The sequence below is a fragment of the Vanellus vanellus genome (genome assembly GCF_965231255.1).
Source record: "Vanellus vanellus genome assembly, chromosome: 5".
Lineage (NCBI taxonomy): Eukaryota > Metazoa > Chordata > Aves > Charadriiformes > Charadriidae > Vanellus > Vanellus vanellus.
In genome coordinates, this window is record NC_138910.1 from 30,179,855 (window position 1) to 30,204,591 (window position 24,737).

The 24,737-nt window shown below is 34.2% G+C and overlaps 1 protein-coding gene across 1 annotated transcript in view; it reads left to right on the top strand.

Moving 5' to 3' along the window:
- ADAM23 (ADAM metallopeptidase domain 23) overlaps positions 1 to 24,737 on the top strand; it is a gene marked incomplete at its 5' end in the record, with an annotated part of 76,495 nt that overhangs the window by 23,030 nt on the left and 28,728 nt on the right. Inside the window, 12 exon segments of the mRNA XM_082484453.1 lie at positions 2,932 to 2,995; positions 6,394 to 6,476; positions 7,212 to 7,275; positions 9,630 to 9,702; positions 10,236 to 10,309; positions 11,223 to 11,288; positions 15,174 to 15,245; positions 17,964 to 18,130; positions 19,516 to 19,600; positions 20,406 to 20,496; positions 22,129 to 22,177; positions 23,338 to 23,437. Of these exon segments, the coding sequence (XP_082340579.1) occupies positions 2,932 to 2,995; positions 6,394 to 6,476; positions 7,212 to 7,275; positions 9,630 to 9,702; positions 10,236 to 10,309; positions 11,223 to 11,288; positions 15,174 to 15,245; positions 17,964 to 18,130; positions 19,516 to 19,600; positions 20,406 to 20,496; positions 22,129 to 22,177; positions 23,338 to 23,437 (988 nt within the window).

Below are 24,737 nucleotides of genomic sequence, written 5' to 3' on the forward strand. Positions count from 1 at the left end.
GAGGGATTTCTGGATGATTGGAAGTAAGGTGTTCTTCAGGATGTTTGCTAGTGTAGACAGATACTTGAAATAAGTGATACAAGGTACCTGGCAAAAATCAGGTACCTACCAAGGTAGAGGCATACAGTTTAAGGAGAAGCTGACTGATTTTTTTTTTTTTTTTTAATGCAAAGTTCAAATTTGTTGCTGGCTTGTGAGAAATGTTAAGAGAAAAATGTCCTTGTGGTACGTTGGTGGTTATGTGTGACAAGATTAGGAACATAATAATGACCAGAAACTAGTGTTAACTACCCTGTTAGAGTATAGCATAAGAACAGGTTTGTGAAAGACAATAGCCTTATAATAAATTTTCTAATCCAACTTCTAGATGGTAGATACTGTGTTACATTTTGCAAAAGGGTAGTTCACAAATTAAAGGTGTATTTTGTTTAAAGCATGGCATTTGGGAAGTATATCATGAATAGCAGGCCTCAATTTTCTTTGGAGGGTATTTGTTCAATATGGAGAATTTTGTTGATGTGCCTTGTATCAGCAGATCCCACAGGACAGTAGCATTGGAAAGTCAGCGATGAGAAAAGTGTAGAGTCTACTGGAAAAGCTGCTGTCTCCTGCATCCATGCTTTATACTTGTAACATATGTGTAGGAATTTTCCATCATAAGCTTGTCATGTTAGGTATCCTATCATGTAGGACACTGTATTTGCTACCTGAATCAGGAATCCCTTTGCAGCTGGAAGTAATGAGAAGCTAAAGAATGTAAAAGGTTGGCAGATGAAGGAAACAACTGGGTTACAACAGGAGTTCAACAAAAATCCAAGGAAAGAGCACTGAACTATGGAAAAATTCTGCAAAGGGTGGACTAAAGAAATTTTGAGCGTCTCTTCTGTCACACAAAATGGGATAAATCTAAGAGACAAATGCTGTAATTAAACTACAGTTAGTTGTGAGTCAGTAGACACAGTAGAAAATAATCTGCTGCAAGTCTTACAAGATGCCAAAAGCACTAGATAGCATTGAAAGCAGTTCTGAGCTCAGTTGTGTAAAGTTACTAGAAGAGGGCAAAAAAAGGGGGCATGAGAGTGTGGAAATGGGTAGATAAATGATCATCCTGAATTGGTTGGAGGAAACCAAATGGTCTCTGTGAATTCAAGCAGAAGTGTCTGTAAAAGTTTGAATCTGGTCAAGGCCTTTTCAAGTTGAGCATAGTTCCATCCTCAGTGATTTTCTTAAACTTATATCTATTCAGAATTTTCCATTTTCCTACTTGTGTCAGTTACCTTTAGCTTTGTCTATACCATCCCATTAAGTACTGAACACAGCAGTCCTTATGCTTCATAATAAGTATGAAAAATGCAAAGAAGAAAAGAAGACATTATCAACATTCAAGTGTAATTGCTTTGTATATATAATCCTCTTCAGAAGCTTCAAACCTTGCCACATTGAAGAAGTAAATGTTTGCATTGTAGTCAAGTGCTTACACTATAAAGTATTTGTATTCTTGTGCAGAAAGTTTCTAGCTTACTATGATACAGAGAAAGTTAAAATGATTTTATGCAACTGAATTTATTTTTAAATCTGCACTTTAAAAATACATCTATTAAATATTGCTATCAAAATGAAGATTAAGACAAATGATGAGACTTCAGTAATTATTCATGGCTATTAGTGTTGGGTTTGCAGGCACAGAGTACCCATAATGTGGTCTCTCAGTTCCATGAAAACGGACTTTTAAAACAACCACTGGTACCTGACTTCTGCAGGATCTTCTCTGATAAGTGTAGTGACTGATAAGTGCAGCATGAAGAATTGATTTTATAAGCCAGTAGTCCCAGACTTAGTGTTATCAGGATTGCTAATAGCCTAATCTGAGTATGAGATAACCATTATCATAAGTTGTTGTTAGTCGTGAATTCCCATCAGAGCTATTTTGTCAGACCAGGCTTCCCTAATGATGATGTTTTTTATTCATAGCAAGAATATTTTTGTTTTTATATATGTACCACTATCAGATCCTTTAATTTTTTTTTATTATTATTTGGAAGGGTAAAGGCTCTTAGAGGTTTGAAAAATGCTGAAATTCTGGATCATATTAAATAAAATGCTAATCTTGCATATGTGATGGGGCCAGTTAACATATTTAACTGCTTTGCTCTCCCTGGGCCGCTATACTGCAACCCTGATTATAATGGGGTGAGAGGTGAACGGAGCATTGAATTTATCCCAGGATATGTACAGGCTAGCTAATCTTACTTTAAAAAAATGAAATTTTAACTGTAAATTATACAGTATGGGAAAATATTATGCTTCAGAAATTTGTCTTGCTGGATTTAGGAAAGAAGAGTGAGAAAAGAATCTGAGAAAAAAAAGTTAAAAGAAGAAAAGTAGTATGGAAGGGTTGTGTGGGTGTCTGTGGTTTCTTTTTTTTAAAAAACATTACTGGGTTTGGAAAAAATAGAGTATTTGCAGTGAGGTACAGGTAAAGTATACGCTTTTGTTGTCAGAACAATCGTTTATGTATTTGTTTAGCCTTACATATATTCTGTTTAACTTCTTGATAAAATAAGAGACTTATTTGAAAACAATAATGAACTAAACATACAGTTTGTTAGTACCAGTCACTGGCAGCAAACAAAGTTCTAAAGCCATGGGATTTTTTTTTTTGCATATTTAAAGGGCTGATAATCTAATTGTAAAGCTAAAACACAGGGGATTAGATTGCAGAATGATATTCCCCCTTCCGTAACACACTCAGACTTCCAGTACACCAATAAACCATTTACTGGACACAAGCCGCTTGATTTTTTAAACTAATATGCAAGAAAAGAAAAAATAGTTTGAAAATTCTAAAAAAAACCCCAAAAATGAATCCACCCATAGCAGTAGAAAGAATATTCAGATTTTTCTCATCTTGATTTTTCCTTTCTTTGACAGTGACTTGTTGTCTTCCAATTATGTGGAGATTCACTATGAAGATGGAAAACCGAAGTTTTCTAAGGTATTGTGCCCTTAAAATGTGTCAGTGGTGTTTCTGAGGGAGCAATACCAATAAATTGTTAAAAAAAGAAAAAAGTTTTGCAAAACTTAAAAACACCAGAAGTCTTTTTCCACACATACAAGGTAACTGTGATCTCATCTTGTAAGGATACCTCAGTAATACAAGAAGAATTGTACAAAAGAGGAAAGCTGTGTTGTTGGGCTGAGGGGTAGGCAGTGGCAGGTGGTAGTAGTGAAGATCATCCAGATACTGCCCGAACAATTATGTCTTGTAAAACATAGGGGGTGGAGGGGTTGAAGTCACCATGAGTATAATCTTCATTAATAATTTATATGTCCTTAGCACAAAGTGCAAGTGGAAGGGATAATGGTAATATAAGATGTTCAAACAAATAAAAAAAACTTGCAGTGACTTTTCCTTGCAAGAATTATACAGCTGTGAAACAGAAAATGAAGGACTTAACTTCAGAGGTTAAAGTTTCAGTTATTACAAAACCAGCATATTGCTTAACATCAATAAATTTGTCAAACTAGCTCCCGAATTAAATTCAGTGCCATAGGCTATTGATCCAAAGACAAAGAGATTAAAGTTATGCAAGATAGTTCAGCCCTTACTAAGGGAACCAGATCAGTCTTTTTGTTTGTTGAAGTAACAAAATGAAGACTGGTAGGTTCCCAGGAAGGTTATAAACTATATTTTCAGGGAGTGACTTTTTTCATATTTGGTATGAATGCTGGAATATTTGTTGTGAGCTTATTACATGTGAAATATATCTCTATTTAGAGTGGAGGGAAGCAAACATTCAAGTTGCATTTATGCCTTCAGAAGTTGGGACTGGTGTTTGTCTAGTTATTAGGTGTCCAGTTTATTATTTTGCCCTTGTTATAGAGGATCTCAAATAAAACAATATGTTGCAGGTCAGGCCAAAATTAAACAATTACATTGCAATAAAATTATTGCAATATAGTGTTTCATTTTCTTCCACTGAAGAAGAAAAATAGTTTCATGTAACATACTGAGGAAGTTGTTTCATTAAGAATCAGTACTCTGCAGAATAGGCAAAAATACTAAATGATGCAAGAAAACAATTCCCTCTGGCATTTAGACAATCTCATGCAATTGTCAGCTGCAGTGCTATCATTGAGCACTGCGGTTGCTGAATCATGAATGTGACTGGAAAATTATATTAGAACTTGAGACTCAGCAAATGGGATACCTTTGCCTGCTGCAGTAACTTGATCCAAACTTCCTAGGGGATGTTTTCTGAATCGATTTATTTAGAAACAGTAATAGAGCTTCTGAGGTCACGTTAATCTGTAAAAGGCTTCATTATAAGTACAGAAAATATACACATAATTTGTGTAGAAGATCAAATAAGAAATGTATCCCGGTCTTTTGCAGTATCTTCTAATCCTTTTTAGACCTTATGCGATTGACAATAAGATTGTTTTGTTTCCTGACGTGGATGTAAAGAAGTGAGATCTTGATGAAAAGTATTGCATTTTCCGTAAAGGGATAATTTATTACAAGAGTGAAAACACTGAAGAACAAACAGCAATTTCTTTACTTGGACTTTTTTTTACTTGGTCTTTTAAAAAAAATTCTTGAAAAGCTACTTATGTGAGAGAGAGAGAATCATGACTCAGTTGCTAAAAAAGCATGGTTTATTCATTCTCACTGATGGAAAGGTAAATATGTAGTGATTGCTTTCTGTGTAGTACTTTGATTTAATTATGCACAATAGTCTGTTAGGAATTTCATTCAGAAACTGAATAACTCATTAAATAAGACGCAAAATGGAAATAATATTGTGCATACTTAAACAAAGAACATTTTACATTCCTTGGGTTATAATAATTACAGAAGGAATGGGTCTGATACGCTTGTTAAAATTCATATGATGTGACATCAGAATTAAGAATATTTTGATGATGAATGGTGCGTTTTTCAAATAGTGTGTGAGACCCAACCACACTTATGGGTTTTTAATAAAACTTTTTGAGAATACCTTTTAGTTCAGCTGGGATTATTGTTGATAGACATTTAAAATAATTTGAAAAGAAAACCACTGCAAGTCTATTTTGTGAGGCTCTGTCTTGTCACTCTGTCTTAGGTGTGTTCTGAGCATGCTTGAAGTTCTCTCCCACTTTAAGGAGAGCTTAGACAGGAGCTAGTTGCTTCAGGAGAGGAGAGCTCAACTTAGCTCATTCTATGACTAAAACCAGGCAGGTCCAGGGAACCTGCACTTTTAATTTAGAGGAAAGCACGTAGCATTCACTGGAGTTTAGTTGGCATCTAAGCAAGGCTTTTAAGTATGTACCAATTCTTCCCAGTGGTATTTTGGTCTCCTGCTTGGTCCTGTTCCCCCCGCCCCAATATATACCCATATTGCAACTTCCCTTATGTTCTTGTGGAGAAGTGGAAGACTATACATAGAACCTCACTGCATGCCCATTTGGTAGCACATTTTGCACTAATTCTATTCAACCTATCCCTGCATCAGTTGGCTGTTCAAATCTTGCACTGCAGCATTCAGCAGGGTCTCCCTTACTTCATATCATTAGGGTCTTTGAGAACTGAGGTTTTGGATCACAGTTTTGGTTGTAGTTTGCCTAATTTTGGGTTTTTTTGTAAAGTCTCTAACATTTAAACACACTTGTAGGTAATTTAAATGATGCTTTTTAAATAAAAGGCAGGACCTTGTCTAAAACGATTGCTGCCTTCCTTAGAGAAACACAAGAATCCCGCTGTTTTTTGAAACATATGGGTTTTGCATCTATTTGGAACTTTATGCAGTTAAAATCAAGAGTTGACTTTAGCCTTTTGATATGTACAGTAAAAATGCAACTGCACACTTCAGTGTTGCTAAACTGGATTCACTTTCTGGCTCATTCATCATTAGTGATATTGCTACCTACAGTCTAATGATGTAACATTTTAATTGATAAGTTTTCAGTGAGACAAAATTGGTAGAATCCAGATCTAAGCCAAATATATGACATGTGATTGGTGAACACTGTATCACTTGTGGTTTTAACGGACCTGGAAGGCATCAAGAAACAATTCAATACTCATGTAAACTGCTTTACGTAATATTTTTACAGAATCAATTTACAGCAAAGAAATGCACTTTAAAAAAAGATAAAGAATGCTGTGACTTCAACAAAAGAATAACCCATGTTATGGCTTGAAGACTTACGTAAATTAGTCTTTACTGGGCACAGTTTTTCTCTTATAAGCAATTAGGGCTAGTCATTGGTATTTACTTTAGCAATCACTGCTTTCTCTGAAATTTTACCTAATGCAAGGTGTTCGATCTTTTTTTGCCTTGGTTTCAGGCAAAACATGAAATCAAGGTAATTTTGTGTGTGTGATTGTTTGTTTCTAAACCTTATTAGGGCGGAGAGCATTGTTACTACCATGGAAATATCAGAGGTATCAAGGATTCCAAAGTTGCTCTTTCAACTTGTAATGGACTTCAGTAAGTGCATGTTGTCATTTTTCAAACAAGGCTATTAACTAATTTTTGCTCTTGAATATTATCTCTTAATATGTTAGCGACTGAAATTCTACAGGCCCAAAGATTTTTCATGTTTTGAAATGCCAGTACCAGCTATGCCAAACTGCTAGCATTTTTTTTAGTATCATTGGGATTAAAGTCTTTTGATGCTGTCCCATGAAATGTTTGAATATGGTAAGCGCAAATAAATATTTCACCAGATGACTTATTATGGTAAAGGATAAACAAGAATTGTACTTTAGCAGTTTGCATGCTCAGTATTCATGTATGATTCTGTCAGCCAATAGAAAAATCTTTTTGGTAGATTGTACAAGGAAAAAATGTAAGAAATTAGTCCCTACTAGGATCACTTACTATTAAGTACAACTCAGCTGGTGATTATATTCTGCATGCTAATGTGTGTCTTAGGACTTCCTCTTTCCAAAAGTCAAATCTTCAGCCTTTTAGGTGCTTTATCATTACATTGCCATTACATTCAGTGTTAGTTCATTAAAATGTGCCTCACCTCTTAAAAAAATATCTTAGCTTTAGCCACAGGTGGTAGTAATAAACATACATAGAATTTATTAGAATTTATTTTAATATTGATAAGTTTTTCAGCCCTAAGTTTGGGCTTGCCTTGTCAAAACTCCTATCCTGAAGTCAAATTAATTGCCATGTATTCCTAAATATCACTTCTTTTTCTCCATGATCTAGTGGTATGTTTGAAGATAGTACATATTTGTACTTGATAGAACCACTGGAACTGACCCACAGTGCAGTAAGTTTATTTTTATCTAATTTATTTGGTTTGGGAAAGAGAGTGCTCAAGGAATAGCAAATAGAAGTATTAGAATAAATCAATAAATGAGTCACCTCTTGCATTCATCCATATGGAAACCAAAAGTTTTTTAAAAGACTTGATTGGAATTTATTTAAGGCAAGAAATGTGCAAGTATGAATTACCTAAGATTTTTCTCTGCTTTTCTTAAATCTTTCTTTTCCCAGTTATTGTTTATCATTTAGATGTTGGGAGGAGATTAATAAGACTGTTTCCATAGCAAGTGGTTATGGATTATCAAAAAGTGTTTATCAATTTGCTCTAGTACTTGAACAAAAGGATTTATAAATTCATAGAAGGGTTCTCTAGAAGTCATTTATTCATCCCTCTCTAAATAGTTGGATCATGTTTCCACAAAGAGCTTCATGAAGTAGACAATTATATCTGGGTATCTTACACCTTATACATGTTAAGTCAGTGGTCACTGTATAGCTTAAATGATTCTCATCCAGCATATTCAAATATATGACTATGCTGGATCGGCATGTAGGACTGCATTTACGCAAATACCTTGCTAACTATTATTATTTTTGTACTTATGTTAAGTATTATAATACAGCTGTTTTTAAAACTTTAGCTGTTAATAGAAGTGACTCAATTTCATAGACAGTAGTAAAACAGTTAGATTTCTACCTCTGGAATGGTTCAAAGATTTGAGTGATTTTCAGTGAAATGATTGTGCAACATTGAGACAGAGAATTCTTAATGTTTAGATCCCACTTGGTCTGTAGGATATATTCCAGATGTGGTATCAGAGCTGTCACAGCTGTCACCTTGTCTTGCTCTAGTACTTACCAGTATATGATAAATAACAATGCTGCAGAGCTGATAGGTTTTATTGACTGTAAAGCTGAACTCAACAGTCCAAAGATAGATCTGCAAAATCTTGGACTCTTGACACTTTCAAAGAAACTACATCAACATTCAGAGGAATCAGTATCGTTTGGATGGTCAATTGTTGGATGGTAAATGAAACTATAGAAACACAGGAAAATGTTACATCCAAAAAGATTTCTCAGACTCCTCAGGAACAATATTACATTTCCATGTGTTAAGCTCTGTAATGCATTTTGATGTAGCACATATTCATAAAAGTTGTAAGGCTGAAAACTGACAGCACAGACTTAGTAAATTCATGGAGATTATATTTATACAATGGTATCCATACAGTAGGCAGAGGAGAATTTGACTTAACGGTTTTCTTGTTTGGGTGGACAAAGGAAACCAGGATCTGTCTCTTAGTGTGATATTTCAGTAAAACTTGGAAGTAGAGCAAAAGTTCTAGTTAGAAAAGTGAGATCCCATCTGCCAATTCTGTTGAGGATTCAAGTGGAATTGTAAATGATAAGAAGACAGATGAGATGAATATTTTTCTCAAAACTATTGAAGATCAAAATAATGCAGCTACAGAGAGCTTCCAGAGGCTCATTTTTTGATTGTACTACATAAGTATCTTGAACAAAGCCTTCAGCATGTAGTTTATTCAGCTTGATTAATCTTAACTATAGTTGCTACTATATAAAACTTTATTTCCCCCTGCCCTCCCAACCCCCCTGACCCCTCCCAAAACCCCAAATAAATCAAACAAACAAAAAAAAACACCAGCAAAAATATGCAGTATTTTCCTTCACTGTGTTATGTATTTCTTACAGAAGGTACAGAACCGTAGCATCCTGCCCTTTGAAAAGAATTGCTTGTTTTGGCAGGCTCTGCAGAGGAGGTGTTACAGAAGAAAAACCAGTTGTTTTCTAGAGCAGATACCAAAATGTGATAATTTGGGGCATGTCAGACTTCTAAAGAAAATATGCATTAAAAGTTTTGTCCTTTTTAAGTGTTGAATACACCAGTAAGACAGGGTGAAATAACCCTCTTAAAGAGAGTGTATTGATTTAGTTTCTTGCATTTTGCAGCAATTAGAAAGATATATTTTTGTCATAAATAGTAATAGCTGCTTTTCATCTGTGGAAGATTTCAACTGATATATACTTCTAGTTTGATTTATTGGAATAAATGGTCTGTGTTCTCTAAGACTAAGGCTTTTAAAGGACTTTTTTCAAGTGATCTCAAAGACATCTGTGATACTTCAGTTTTGTAGGGCAGTAAATGTGCTGCAGCAGAGAGGCTCCATGATTTGATCAGGATTGCAAATAGATTGCTTCAAATTTATATTATGTCAAATTGGTACTATGGTTTCTTGTGTTTTATGGAAGAATAATAAAAATTATAAATACTGAAAGAAGTGCCTCACTTGACATTTTTAATTACAAGAAAATATCACTTATTTTTCTTATCAGGAAAGTAAAAGTAGGCCACATATCATCCAAAGAACTTACGGAACACAGGCCTCCAAACAGTTGCAGGACCTTGGTATGTTTTTGCTTATATTATGAGTTATTCAATATTGGAAATAATTGTATATATAACTTGAAACATTTGAATATTAGGCTAACAGTGTGTATAAAATTGCTGATTATTTAGAAAAACTCGAAAAATAGATACTAACCTGACTTTTTCCACAATTATTGCAATGGAATTTAGAGTTGTCAAAAAGTAACTGAAAAATTTCCATCCATGAAGACCTGTATTTAGTTTTCTTCTGCAGATAATTTAATTAGTGATATTAATACTATTGAGGACACAAGGTAGAAGAAAACATATATTCTAAGCCTAAGTTACAATCTATTTGCTTCCCCTTGCATGGTTTAATTCCAGTTTTAGATGTCTAAATTACTTGAGTTTTGATATGAGATGTTTTACACTTTGTGTATTTTTAAAAAAATGAATTTGTCAATATCAAAGGTTCTTCTAATTTTGATGATCTTAATCTACTTTTGGTTTGGACAGTTTACCTAACTAGTTTAAAATAATGCCATGAAATTCTTAAATTGTAATTTGTACAGAGACTGAATCTAGTTCTGAATGGCCCTTTCTGTCTGAACTACAGTGGCTGAGAAGAAAGAGGAGAAAGAGAGCAGTGAGTAGAAGTGTGACCCTGAGTTAAGACCATTTATAAAACCAAAACCATTAATTTCCAGATTTTTTTATGTTGAGAGAACATAGGCTTTAGAAAACAAATATTATTGGTAGCTTAATATTATCACATAATACAATTATCAAATGATAAAACAAGAATATTATTCTTTAAAAAATAGAGCACTTGGAGAAAAGTGTATAAACTTTCTAAAGTGACAGCAATACTATACATCAACTGAACAGAAATTTAGTAGTGAAAATGAGTTTAGAATTTTAAGTTTTGAGTCTGCTTGAGGAAAAAGAATAATTTTGAATAAAGTCTTACTACTTTATAGATATCTGACTTTATTTTCATTTGGCTCGTTAAGTAGCATGATTAAATTAAAAATCCAAGGGAGGACACCCAGAATTGAGTTATTGAGAGAACAGAAGGGGACAGTCCTCATGATCTGCACATGCATATGTGTCAGTTAGGGGAATAATTGAGTTAAAGAAGATTAATCTGTATTTCTTCACTGAGTTGCACAATCCACAGAGTATTTTTTGAGGGCACATCTTTTTTTAGTAACTTCCTTCCTCATTAAATCTGTGATGAATAGTACAGTAGACTGTACAGTTTTTAGTGTTTGAGATTTTTCTGCTTTGTGAAAATAAGAGAAGAGGGAACCAGTGGTGGCATCTGTGCTGCACAAAAAAGAATAGACTCTGTGAGTCAGATTGTCAGCCAGTGTCTATCATAACTCATTAAGTTACTGGAGCTATGGTTATTTACCCTAGTCGAACCTCTGACCCAGTTTTTACAGGTTTACACACCCTATGTAATATTTATGGGTAATCCTATTAAATCAGCTGCAGTTATTTTTGAAAATCTCTACATCCTCATGATTTCTCAAAGAATTTCTTTAATCCATCAGGTATCTCGTGGTATCTTTGAAGAAATGAAGTATCTGGAGCTCATGATAGTCAATGACCATAAAATGGTAAGTATATCAATTCAGTGGTAATCTTCCTTTTGATTATAATTTGTAGGTTAATATACAGCACTGTGCTGCATCAGCTACTTTTCAGTCAAATATTTTATCAGCATCTGTTAAACGTTTGTACTGTAAGACACAGTATAGGCAATAATACCTAATAATGCTTAATGTTACCTAAGATTTTCTACAGCAATTACATATTTGAAATACATCTGAAAGACTTTGGTATCATATGGATAATTCAATATGCCCATAACCAACAAAGTAAAGCAGCAAAACTTTTATGTCCAGAACAAACACACTAACCATTTTAAAATTACATCCTATCCTTAAAGTAATAAAGTGGTCAGAACTTGCTACTTCGAGTTTAGTTTTACTAACTTAAATTTTAATGCAGCAAAGCATATAGAAAAAACTATCTGATGCTTCTTCCTGGCTATTCCACACTTATAAACAGGACTTATAGTGAAATGCAAGATAAGTTGCTTGTTTGATTCAGAAAGTGTTTGTCATTTGATTTTAGGAATAAAAAAAAAAAAAAAAAGAAAAAAAAAAGAAAAAACCCCACCCCGCTTTCTTTTCCTTTTTGTCTTGAGGGATGACTGGAAAAAAAAATCAGACCAAGTGACATTTGTTATTTAGATGTTACTGCTTTCACTAATTATGCCAAATAAGGCTATCAAAGTCTCCGTGTGTTACCTTTGTGAAAAATCAAGAGAGAGGGGCCTGGGGAGTAATAAGTTTTGTAAACCTAAACAACTGTTTTATAGACCCTTTTTGAAAAGCACCACAAATTTAAGTCCAATAGCTACATTTTAACTAGAGCATATCTGCTATGGAAAAATAGTGTATGTTTAGTGTATGTTTAGTGTATGTTTAGTGTATGTTTAGTGTATGTTTAGTGTATGTTTAAAAGTTTTCTAGTAACAAAGAATATACTGCAACCAACAGCGAGTTACTCACAACTTGATTATGCCTTATTCTGGGCCCTTGTCTTGCTTAGTTTTCTCAGCTGTTGATTGAATAAGAGGCAAATAAGGATCATCAACTCTTAGTATGACTTTGCCTTTTTGTGAGCAAGACCCTTTTTGTTAAATCAAATTAGTTGATAAAACAATTTCTGCTTATGTTATGTGCAAGTAAAATGAACTTTCAAGTTTCTGTAGGAGCTCCTTGCATCTCTCACTCTACTGCATGTTTTCCCAATACTTTATGTTGTTGTGGGTGCTTTTGTCAACACTGAAGGACAATTTTAAAGAGCCAGAAATAGCAGATATCAGAACAGGATGCACTATTTTGTACTTGTTCCAGTGCTGAATAGACAGATAACACAACCTCCCCTCATCTGTTTAATAAATCATAGGAATAGTCTGGGTAAAAATAACCTATATTTAATCTATGTCAATTCAGTAATGTGGGGGGAATTCAAATGAATGGAAAGAGTAGGACAGGAATTTCTTTAACTATTTTAACTTGTAAAGCCGCCTGGTAGGAAACTATTCTGTGTTCACGTGTTGTTTAGGGCTAGGGCACAGTAACTGAAGTTATGGACATTTTGTTTTCTTGTTTGAGGTCTGTGGTTGGTGTCCCTCATGAAGAGATAGTATTTCTATGTCTGTTTCCTCTGGCCCTCTTGTATTATAGACATGGTTAAAGGACAACCATCTGTTCACTACACTTGTTAGAGACGCTAACTGTTGTCTCTTCTCAGGCTTTATTTGTTAGAACTTTAGACCACAAGCATTCAAGATTTTTTGCTTCAGAGTTTTCAATGACTCAGAATCAGATAATAATTCTTTTCAATGAATAAAATGGATATACTTAAAGAAGCGTTCCCAATTACAAGTTAAAGCCTTCCAATCCAGGAGCTCCATGTACTTTTAAGGTTTCCTGCTTACCAGTAGAGGGCAGATTTCTCCTGCAGGAAGGTTCTGCGGTGGAAGAAGTATCTTAAATCTCATTGGCCATTGTGTTAAGTGGTTAATACTATGTATTTTCACAAAATTTTCCTTTCCTGTAACATTAAAGACACAGCTAAACATATTTAATTAGGTTGTTTCTCTTTTTACTGACTTAGCTTAATTTTTGGTTTAGGAGCTGTGTTTAAACACATTATGTTGTATGGCATTTAAATACTTTCATGAAAACTAGAACATTTTCCAAAGGATATTATTTTACCTTCCCACTTTTGTGAAAGTTGGGGATTGGCTCAAAACAAAAAACCAAAGCCACCCTTTCCCCCTCCCCTGTTATTTTGTTCTAGTATCATGGTTCCCTAGGGACCAGAGTCCTGTGATATGGATATTCTGCTCATTGTACGTCCTCAGTACCTACTAGGACTGTACCTGGAAGTGCTTTGTTTTGAGAATAGTTATATGGGAGAGGGTCCCTGCAAACCTATGTTGTAGGATCTTTGGGTATTAAAACCTGCTGTGGATGCGCTGAAGCATTGTGGAACTTAACAGTGAATAACTGCGTGTGTGAAAAATTTATCTTCCTGCAGTCAAATGAATGAGTGTTGTCATTAAGTTTGAAAAACTTTTTGTTATCTCTATGGCATTTCATCCATATAAAACTAGATTGCTTGTGAAAAATTATTGGAACTTAAAGGGATGGAAAATTTGTTATCTGACAATATAGTGTGTATGTCTTCTGACTTTCAATTTGAGAAACAGATAATTTAATTTTAGAAGCATATGTGTCTTCCAGTTTTACTCTCACCTTTGCACCAAGCATAATTCTGGAAAACAGGATTTGTCTGTTATGTAATTCTGATTTGGGAAGATAGTTAATCATCTAACTTACTTGATGAGAGTAGCTACTCAGTTGCTCAGCAAGAGTCAGACCTTCTTGTTTCAAGGCCTCTTTTTGGGTACTGTGTTTTGAGTGGGAATAGCTGACACTTTTATGGAACTTGTTAATGTTTACTCCTGAGGTGATGAGATTTGTTGCTTTTAACCAGTAGCTGAAATCAGTAAGAGGTTTTTAATGAACACTTTTTACGCTCTTTGTTCTATGCAATTTTCTGTGAAATTTTAAAGACTTATTTTTCCTGCCTGCAAATCATATTTTGTAATGCATTTTTGGTTTATAATTTTACAGTTTTTTGAAAGTTACGGATTCATGTTCAGATATCATAGCAGCATCTTTGGAAAATTTGACTTGGAATGGAGGTGACTTGTGGGACAGCATGGGGAAAGACATGAAACAATTGTAATGATACGCACAGAAATTAGGAAGCAGAACTTGTAATACAGATCATATAAGTCTATAGAAATGGAAAAAATTTGAAGTTAAAACTTAAGATACTCAGCTTAACTCTTTCCACATTCAAACACATTTATTTTTACCATGTACTCTCTCTTCCTTTTTGCCTTTGGGTATAACTAATGCTACTTGTCATAAAAGTCTGGTGCTATAGTAGAGAAACTATGCCTTTGCAAAGAGCTGTACACAGGCCAAGTGATAAATGCTTCATCTTCATATCCGATAATTACAGTCATGGTATGTGGCTAGTACAGCCTGATATTTAACACATCAGGTTAAGCACAATTTTAATTGGTACAGCTTCCTCTCAATTTTGAGCTCATGCTTATGTTCATGTTTACCTGTAATTTTGCCTCAAACATTTGAACTCTGATTCTAAATATGATATTTCTTGTGGCTAAACGCTCCTTTTATAGATGTGAAAGGCTGTCTAGCGTACATGGCTTCCTTTATCTTCCAGGAATTCTTGAATATGAGATACAGGCTGTGATCTGAAAAGCTTCTTGAGTTTTTCCCTTACTCTTTCTTAAAATAGTAATTTTCCTTTCTTGCAGTAAAGATAAGGAATTAGTAATAAATATTTAACTTCTCACTGTGTTCTACTTTTTCTTCTCTTTTTAGTTCAAAAAGCACCGATCTTCAAATGCATATACAAACAATTTTGCAAAGTCTGTGGTAAACCTTGTAGATGCTGTAAGTATCAATGTTTCTTCTGAAAACTGTATCACTGACTTTTAGTTTAGTGCTGTATTAAAAAAGTTAACATTAGCAGATACCAGGATAAAAAAAATGAGCAGCTATAGAAATTACATTTTAAAACACATTTCCAGTTCCTCTGCAGAAGAATAGCCTGGGGTGAATGTGTAAGAAACCACCAGATTATCCTTGGTATTTTTCTCAAAGCGTGCAACTGCCAGAGTTTTCCATTGGCATGGGGGATTTCAAACTTGAAGGAGCTTTCAGTATCTGTCACTGTTTAAGAATGAGATTTAATCAAGTTTAGATTTGTGAAACAAATCTAACCACAGGTGGTTGAAGCTGCGTGTATAGTTCACAAAGGATGCATGTATCTGTTGGGAGAAGAAGTGTGAATAAAAATTCTCCTTTATAATCCATACTTTTTAATCCGTACTTATGGCTTAAAACCAAACAAAATCTCATTGTAGTACATTGTAAATGGGTGACACTGATGCAGATATCATACTTGTATCTGTGACTAAATTTAGAACAATTTCACATACAGCGCATAAACTAAAAGTAAGATTTGTAGTAAAATTTGGAGTTTTTTTCTCTCTTTTTGGTATACTTGCAGTGACTACACTGTATTTGTATTTGTATTTGTAGTGAAAACAGGATAGATTCTGTAGTAGTGATGAATACAATGGCTAGCAAAATTCTGACTCAAAATCGCCTTTCCATGTGATGTCATTGATACCAATAGAACTCTGTGATATGATTCAGTGCAAAACATTGTCAACAGTTTATTTAGTTCAGAGGAAGCAATAAAATATTTGTTCTTAATATCTTACATATGAAGTGTTATGTGTACTGTACATACATTGAAAATATAGACTATATTTATAATACATTAAATACTGGAAGTGTTTTGGAGTAATTTTGTGTAATGGTTTGAAAACGACAGTAGTCTGATGAAAAGTTACTTGAGCAGATAAAAATATTAATAATTGAAATAATATTTCTGCAATTTTATGGGGCATTCCCAAGGAAAGGGTGGCATCTTATTTTTTTTTCCTCATCTGATCATTGTTTCTTTGTGTTTCTTCTGCATTTTAATAAAAGTTATTTAATCTGTTTTCCCTTTCTCTGACTATTCTTTTTTTCCATTCTTATTTGCTTTCTGTGTGTATACAGAAACATTCAACTTCTCTCTATTGTAGAATTCAGTCTCGTCATAGAGATCTTGCAAAGTGACATCCTAATGGCCTTTTCTTTAAACAAAGCATGAAAAGGAGCAGAAATTTTTGCCTTGTTATTCCCCTGTGTTCACAGGGAGTGGGCTGTGTTTCTTACTGATATATTATTGGGAAAAGGATATTGGCTTTCAGAGGTTTCCAGGTTCTCTTCCCGTTTGCTTCAGGAAATAGTTTCCCTCCCAGCAAACACAAGTAAAGTCTTTATTGATCCACCAATATATAATTTCTGGGATTTAATTTTATTGATTTTTCTCATGTCATTATCCATTTTCTGTGTACGTCCTCCGCCTGTCTCCCTCAGATTGAAGATTATTAATATTCTTTTTTCCTTCAAAGTTCTTGGACAAAACTGAGCTTAGCTGGTTGCTCTCTCTTGCTCTTATATTTTTTGCCTTTTTTTCTAAGCTGAATATTATGCATTGACTTTTTTAAGGTCAATGCTGCCTTGATACAGAGGACTAGTCAATGCTAGTTTATTCAGTATAAATGCCATAACTGCAGGAAGATATTTGCAATTCATGTTGTGTCTTGTAGGTATAATTCAGGAAAAAAGGTAATAAAAGCATATATTTGATATGATGCATCATGAAAGTTACCAAATAACTTGCCTTTTGTGTATTTTATGCATTAGGCAGCAAATGGATTAATTATTCAGTGCTTTTAGATCATAACTAAGTATGATCAGTAAGTGTTCTTTGTGTCCCATGTAAGACTTTTGATGAGCAGACTATCTACTGCGGATAAGGAGTGCATCTTCTGTAGATCTGAAAGTTCTGAATAACCTTAGTTAATAAAATTTAGCATTTTATGATCTGAAAATAAAGAGACCAGTAGTTTTATTTCAGGATCAATTATCATGAACAAAATTAATATGGATATTCTAAAGCTGTTTTGTATTTATTAGGGCCCGATTGTTGTTTCCTTGTCTATTGCTACAGTGACATTAAAATTCAAAAGAAAAAAATTAATATTCTTACTTAATTTTCACACTACTTGAGTAGCATAAAGTGATCATACTATAAATGAAAATCAAGCATTATGTGAATTAAATTTTGGATGTGTTGGAGAACTAAGAAATTATTTAATCTTAAGAATTGGCTTTGGCTATTCTTTGTCTTTGAGATCTTTCTTTTCTTTGTCTTTGAGATCACCCAGTATGCCTTTACATTTCTTTGTTGCTAATTTTCAACAGGTTTTCTGCAAAGCTCAGTGGTGAAATTATTTGATGTGAGAATTTTAAAGAAAAGGTAGTAGCTCAAAACAAGAGCAACTTGGGTTTCTTTTTTGTCCTCTAAAACATAAAATTTAAGTTGATCAGAATGTTAACTTTTAGGAAATCCAAGGCATTACCAGCTAACTGTTTCACATGTTTCCCTCCTGCTTTATCCCTCTTGTCCTTCCGCTTTACTCTTACTGGCTAACTGTGCATGTTTGACCCAGTGTTCTACTCCTGTGCCTGTCCTGTCTTTGCCCTCAGATATACAAGGAACAGCTGAACACCAGGGTGGTTCTTGTTGCTGTGGAAACTTGGACAGACAAAGATCGTATTAATATTCACCCTGACCCTCTGCAGATGCTTCATGATTTCTCCAAATATCGACAGCACTACATCAAACAGCATGCTGATGCTGTGCACCTGCTCTCGTATGTACCATTATACAATGGTTTAGACTATTACAGTTTTGTATACTTTTCTGTCTACTGCTTTTGTCTACCTATCTCTTTTTTGCTTTGTAGTCACTACATCAATCAACACCTGCCTTCCTTAGGAAGCTTAATCTTTTTTTTAACATGTAGTGTATAGCATGGTCATGTTGATATATATCTATAATGAAATTTTAATGTCTTTGCAACCTGGAGACAGTGTCACGTATTTGAAATCTCTTCTGATGAGCTCTTAAGGATACCTAGTTTTGCAAATCAGGTGTGTAATGTACTGCTTTCCAGTAAAGAGCAGGAATGGGCAGAGTTGGACAGTATTATGTGTTGCCACAAGAGCATTCCAGTTACTATATTTATTCACACGTGTAACTGCAGTGATGATTTGTTAATGGAAGGTCTCCTCCTTTAGAGCTGTAATGAATTGTTTTCTGAAACACAATGCATTTTGAAGGTAAGTTCCACTTCCATCATTAGGCACATCAACCTTGAGCAACATTTCCTGGCATTGTAAGCAAAGAGGAGGAAGAGTGTGTTCCCCTGTGCAGCATAAAGATATTAAGCCTTCTCCCAGCAGCACAACATACTACAAGGATGGAGTGATAATTGTCTTCCATGTGTTTCTCCTGTCATTCATATCCTGCAGAGGGGATGAAAAATTTACTCCAGCCTCTGTCATAGTGCCTTAATACAAGCATTGCAACACAACACTAATTGTGTTTTTCATAAGATAAGCAAAGTGCTGATGATGTGTGCTCTTAATTATTTTTATGCATGTATTATGTCACTTGCTGAAGAGTTTATAAAAAAACCAAAAAAATATTTAAATAAAATCATCTGGTATCAGAACCACCCCCCAGTGATTAACCATAAATGAAAGGAGGCAGAGTTAAAGACCAATATTAAATTACTTTACCTTTAGGTAAACTTCTCAGTCCTTTGGAGTTGAAACTAGAGCTTGAATTGGTTTGGATTAAGAGCATAAGGAAAAAAATTCTCAGCACTGATACATTTCAGTACAGAATTCCTTCTTGACAGATTATAAATTGGAATATATTATGTCTTTAAAGGAAATCGTATGATCGTATTTTCTTAGGAATCTGGTACTCTAGCTTTCTCTGCTTGGTTTGTTTGTGGGTTGGGATTGATTCTGACTCTACAAGATAAAAATAGTATTTTTGTCAAAGGTGTCTAATCGACTCTTATGATGTAGGTGTTCTTTTTGTAAACTTGCAGTCGCTTTTGATGTTAGATGAGGATTAATGTTCATCCAATGTATCAAATGTATGTGTGAAAGTGTGATCTTTCAATAAGTTCTTGGTGCCCAATATCAGTGTGTTATGTTTTCTTTATTTTTATTTGTTTCTAAGGAATGTGACATTTCATTACAAAAGGAGCAGCTTAAGTTACTTTGGAGGGGTTTGCTCTGTGACCAGAGGAGTAGGAGTGAATGAGGTAATTTTTTTCATGACTAAAGTGAAATAAAATAGAAACTGTACATTATAACCTTAGAGTTTAGTATTTTAGTAGATGTTTCAGTATTCAGGGCTTTAAAGATAACTTGCATATTAAAAAGTTAGTATTCTCACATCCAACCTTCTTATATTATCATTAAACTACTGTTCACTGTGCTTTTGTTTTTTTAAAAAGTATTCCTCCTCTCTGCATTACTCTCTTAATAAGATCTAAAATTGGCTTTTAGTATATTTGACAGTAATTTAGACCCAAAAATCTTGTACAGGAGCATTTGAAATATAGCACTGAACATTGTTTTGGATCTGCTTACTATAAGAGGCTTGATCTTCTGCAGTGCAGATGCAATTCCTACATTCTTACATGTAATTCTTACTGATTTTTATTTTAACATTAAAACTAGAAAAATTTGGTCCCTATGCACTGATTTTTCTTTTTTTATCATTGTTATTTTTTCTCAGTGCAGCGTGAAATCAATAATGAAAATCTCCTGTTTTAACATGGGTTAATCATACTGTACAAAACTATATTACATATATATTAAACAGACTCCTTTCTGTAGGTTAACCAGGGATTCTGTCAGGTTGAGAGGAAAATTTTTTTTCTATTACGTACTTCATTGTATTTATTTTCTTTATGTGCACACAGAATTGTGATTGGCTGTACAGAATTACTGAAGTAGTAGGTATGTGGTAAGCTGGAATGAGCTGGTGTAGTGTTCATTACAATAACCTACATTTTCTTTTTTTTCTTTTCTTTTTTAAATTGTGCTCTTCTTGAAATTCAGTATGGTCTCCCTTTGGCCATGGCACAGGAACTGGCACAAAGTCTTGCTCAGAACCTTGGAATACAATGGGAGCCAGCTGCGAGGAAACCGAGTATGTACATGGGCAAGAAGTCGTCTTTTATCCTCCTTAGCTAAATATATAAACTGTTTATTTGTAGTATTTGAAACAAATGCCAAACTTGCTGTAACTGTAGAACAAGAATTGCTGCTTTTGGAAATATATGCACCAAAATTGGAGTTTAAGCAAAATAAGAGCCACCAGTGTAGCACTCATTTTGCCATGACCTCAGTGATGTCCTGTGTCAGGAGGTTAGATTCATAACCCATATTCAAAGGTATAATGGTAAACCCACCGTTAATTTAACTCAGAACTCCTTATCTATCATAATGAAATCTGTAATTCCTACAGAACTATCATTGATGACTTAAAATACAAAAATACCTGATTTATAATTGAAGAAATGGTAAGAAGCTGTAACCTAGTCCAGGATGACATTTGCTCAACTTGTTATCTTGCTGATTCACAGCCAGAAGATTAGACTGACGTGGCCTTAACACATGTAGAGTGTAGGTACAAAAGCTGCTGCAAAAGCCCTTTTTGGGGCTAAAGAAAATTGTCGGGTTTTTTCACTCACATCTTGTAAGGAATTTGGCTAATTTGTCTCTTTGATTTGTCTTTAAAAATGTGAATGATAATGCTGACTTTATTTTGGAATCACTTCAGAAATCTGTGAATTAGGAAACTGGAAAATTTTTAGGGAATGTTAATTTGTAAAGCATCACTTTTGAGTTGGGTAAACTTGGAAATTGCTAAAATATTTTCTATATCATTGTTTTTTTATTACAGGTAAAACAGAGTTCATATAATTTGGAAATCAGAATCTTTTTTAACTGTAAGATAGGGGGTTTTAAAATTATAGCCTAGTTTCCTTATTTGAATACCTCTTATAGGGAAAGTTTAATGAAAGACTTGGATAGAGCAGAAATAACCATATAAATAATCTGTGAATATTTTCTGTGTAGAAGCAGTATGGATTTGCTGCAGTAACTAGAATACAGAATCTTTCGTCTTGAAAATACTGATTCTTTGGTAGATAATTTTTATGGGCAGTTTATAACTTCTGTTTTACCAATCATAAGATGTTGATCGTTTGTTTTTATTTTATGAATTTGGTCACTGGTGACTTACATGCTATAGCTGTAAGCAAGCTGTAAATCCATTTTCACTCAACTACTTTTTCTAGTGAATGTTTGATTGGCTGATTCACACATTATTAATTCTATTCCAAAGGGAAAAACAGTGGCCTGTCCAGTAACACTTCTCCTTCAGGGTGTTTTATACACATTTTAGGGACGAGGAAATGTGAAATTTTAATCATCAGTATCTTGTGTATTGCGCATAACCTTGTGATGCCTGTTTTGGGACCATGTAGGGAAGAACTTTACCGGCTATTTTTAGCTTTCTATACTGCCTAAAACTGTGTTGAGTCTAAGAATGTGTGTATATATGGTAATTTGGAAGTACCGCATTTATATTAGGTATATTAGTATCTCTTCAGTTGGGCTGGTTTCCTTTTCAGGGCTAGAATCTGTACAGCCAAGCAACCATCTAATCTTTGTATAATTAGTCAAGGTCCATTTTTATAGTGAGTACTTTATATTTATTGTAAGCTTATTTATAACTGCTTTCCTTTTCTGTTGTATTTTGGTCTTGTCTGAGAAGAGTGTGACTGCACTGAATCCTGGGGTGGTTGCATCATGGAGGAAACAGGGTATGTCATAATTATCAGTAATTGAGGGCTCTGGAATGAGTTCATGTTTTACACTATGACATAAATATTTATGTATTGGGTTTTGTCCGTGTGTTTTAGTACTAATAAATGAAAAATTAGAAGCAGTTGGAACAACCAAACATACAGATCAATGATTTCAGTTTTCAGCAATTCATTCCCTTTGCTATTCACATTTTAGGAAGTTACTGTGTGATAAATGACTAATAGAGTATGTTTTCATAAGGCTGGGAAAAAGATGGGGATGAGGAAATATGAGAGAAGCCTGTAACATCATGAACAACATAGCAAATGATTACTATTTTTTCCAGTGTAAGAACTAGGGAGACATGAAATGAGACTAGCAAATAGATGACAGAAAAAACAGGATGAAATTGTTCTTTTACCAGTCTGTAATTAAGTGGTGAAATGTCTCGCTATAGCATCTTGTAGATGCTAAAAGATTTTGGGCAAATTCATGGGAGAAAATGCAAAGATTTGTATTAAATAAGACAAAACAAGGCTTCCTGAGAAAGTCATTGAGTTGAAAACTGTTGGAAGCTGGAAGAATATTCTGAAAGTAGTAGTACAGGCTCTGTTCTCTACTCTTCCCTGGCCATATTATTAGGGCCAAAATCAGAGATGCGATTTGAGTAAAGTGGATTTTTAGTCTGACCCTATATAGCTGTTCATTTGGCTACAATTACTTTTACTTTAAAAATTAACCTTATTAACAGGATCAGATGAGTTGAACAGTTTTAAAACGCTGGCATGAAATCAGGGATCTGGAATGTAACCATGTTTTGAACTGAAGCTGCAGGGAAAACAAACCTAAGAAAACACTGGATTATGCATGCAATCAAGAGGCCACATAGCAGCTATTATGATAATCTGGTTTCACATTATTAAGAAAATTAGAAGACTATACTTTTATATACTGTAGATCCATATAATAGAAATATAAACATGCAAAATGTTTAAAAACTTTTTCTTTTGTTCTGATTATATTGTTTGAGGATAAGACTGAGCTGACATACTGTTGGATGCAGTGGTTGTAAGAAACTGGGATTTACAGTATTAAAAAAAATTGTGACCCCTCCACCCCCTTCCAGTAACTGTTGGTGTTTCAAGACATTTACTCAGCTAATTCTTTGCCATTTTAGGGTGTACCATTCCAGGAAATTCTCCAAATGCAGCATTGCAGAATACAAAGAATTTTTGCTTCGTGGGGGAGGTGCCTGTCTCTTTAACAGGCCAACAAAGGTAATAAATATGTTGGTAGTCAGCATCTCTGCTAAACATTGTAATGAAAATGTACTAATTTCACGAAGTCATCTGTTCTCAAGTTTATTCAAATGTCTGTGTGTGTATTTTCTTGAGGTTGCTTGTAATTAGCTGACTGTTCATTCCTATAACATTTAAAAATAATTTTAAGAGGAATGAAACTTGTTTTCCATCAATTCTTCATGCTCAAATAATGACAAATATTACAGTTGTTTTTTCACAGCTAGATGCATCCCCATTCAGCATAAACGCACTACTTATTAAGCTTGAAGTAGTGCAAAATAAATCCAGAAGTGAGGTCATAGTGCATGCTCCACATACACTCAATTCTTGGACTTTTTGCCTGAGGTTGTTAAAAAGAGTGTTAGTTACCACACTAGGAGTTAGAAATCAATAGCTTACTTCACATAGACAGTAGCAGCTTGTGGTTGTTTTCAAAGTTAACTTCATTTCATTTCAGATGTACATCTAGCTTACTTTGTTTCCTTGTACCATCTGCTGGGTTTTTTTGCCTAAAAAAATTACCACAGTCATAATTTTTTCTAAGGCAATATTGGCATGACATCCTTCTAAAGCTGAGTAGTATTAAAATATTCAACGTGGCTCTTTTTGCAAAGTAAGATCAATCCAAAATATTAATATTCTATTTAATCATGGTGTCAGACTTGCTGTCCTTGTAGAATTTAATACCACATGAGACTATTAGGCTCTTATGTTTACTGCGCTGTATCCTTTGGTAGGCCACCACCTTGCACAATTAACTAAAAAAACTTTTGCTTGTTAGAGTGTTTTTTAATCTTTTCCCAGGGTAGCAATATTTGCTTATAGAATAAGAATATAAGAATTCTTACAGAAAAGATTAAGGAAGGAGAAAGAAAAACACAGCTTCATTTTTTTATGATGGTTGTCTAGCAAGGTAATGTGAACAAATTGTCAAATTGACTGTATACAGAATTAAAATCTGGTTTACTTCCATGGAAATACTCCCAGGAGAATGGTTGAATTATCTTCATATGTTATTTTTGTCAGTGTTTCACAGCTTTGAAGTTAAAGTACTTTGGGGCAGGGACGGAAATCATACAGTGTTTTGAAATCTATTATTTGGAGGTTGGGAGGAAAGCTAGAAAATGGTGTGTTTAATCTTTAGGTAAATAAAATGTAGTTGTGTTAAGCAGTCGCTATGATGTCATTTTTAATTGTAACCTTTTAGTTATGCTCTGACACGTATGTGGATATTTGATGGTTCCTGATTAATGCCGTAGAAAATTTGTGTGTGTTA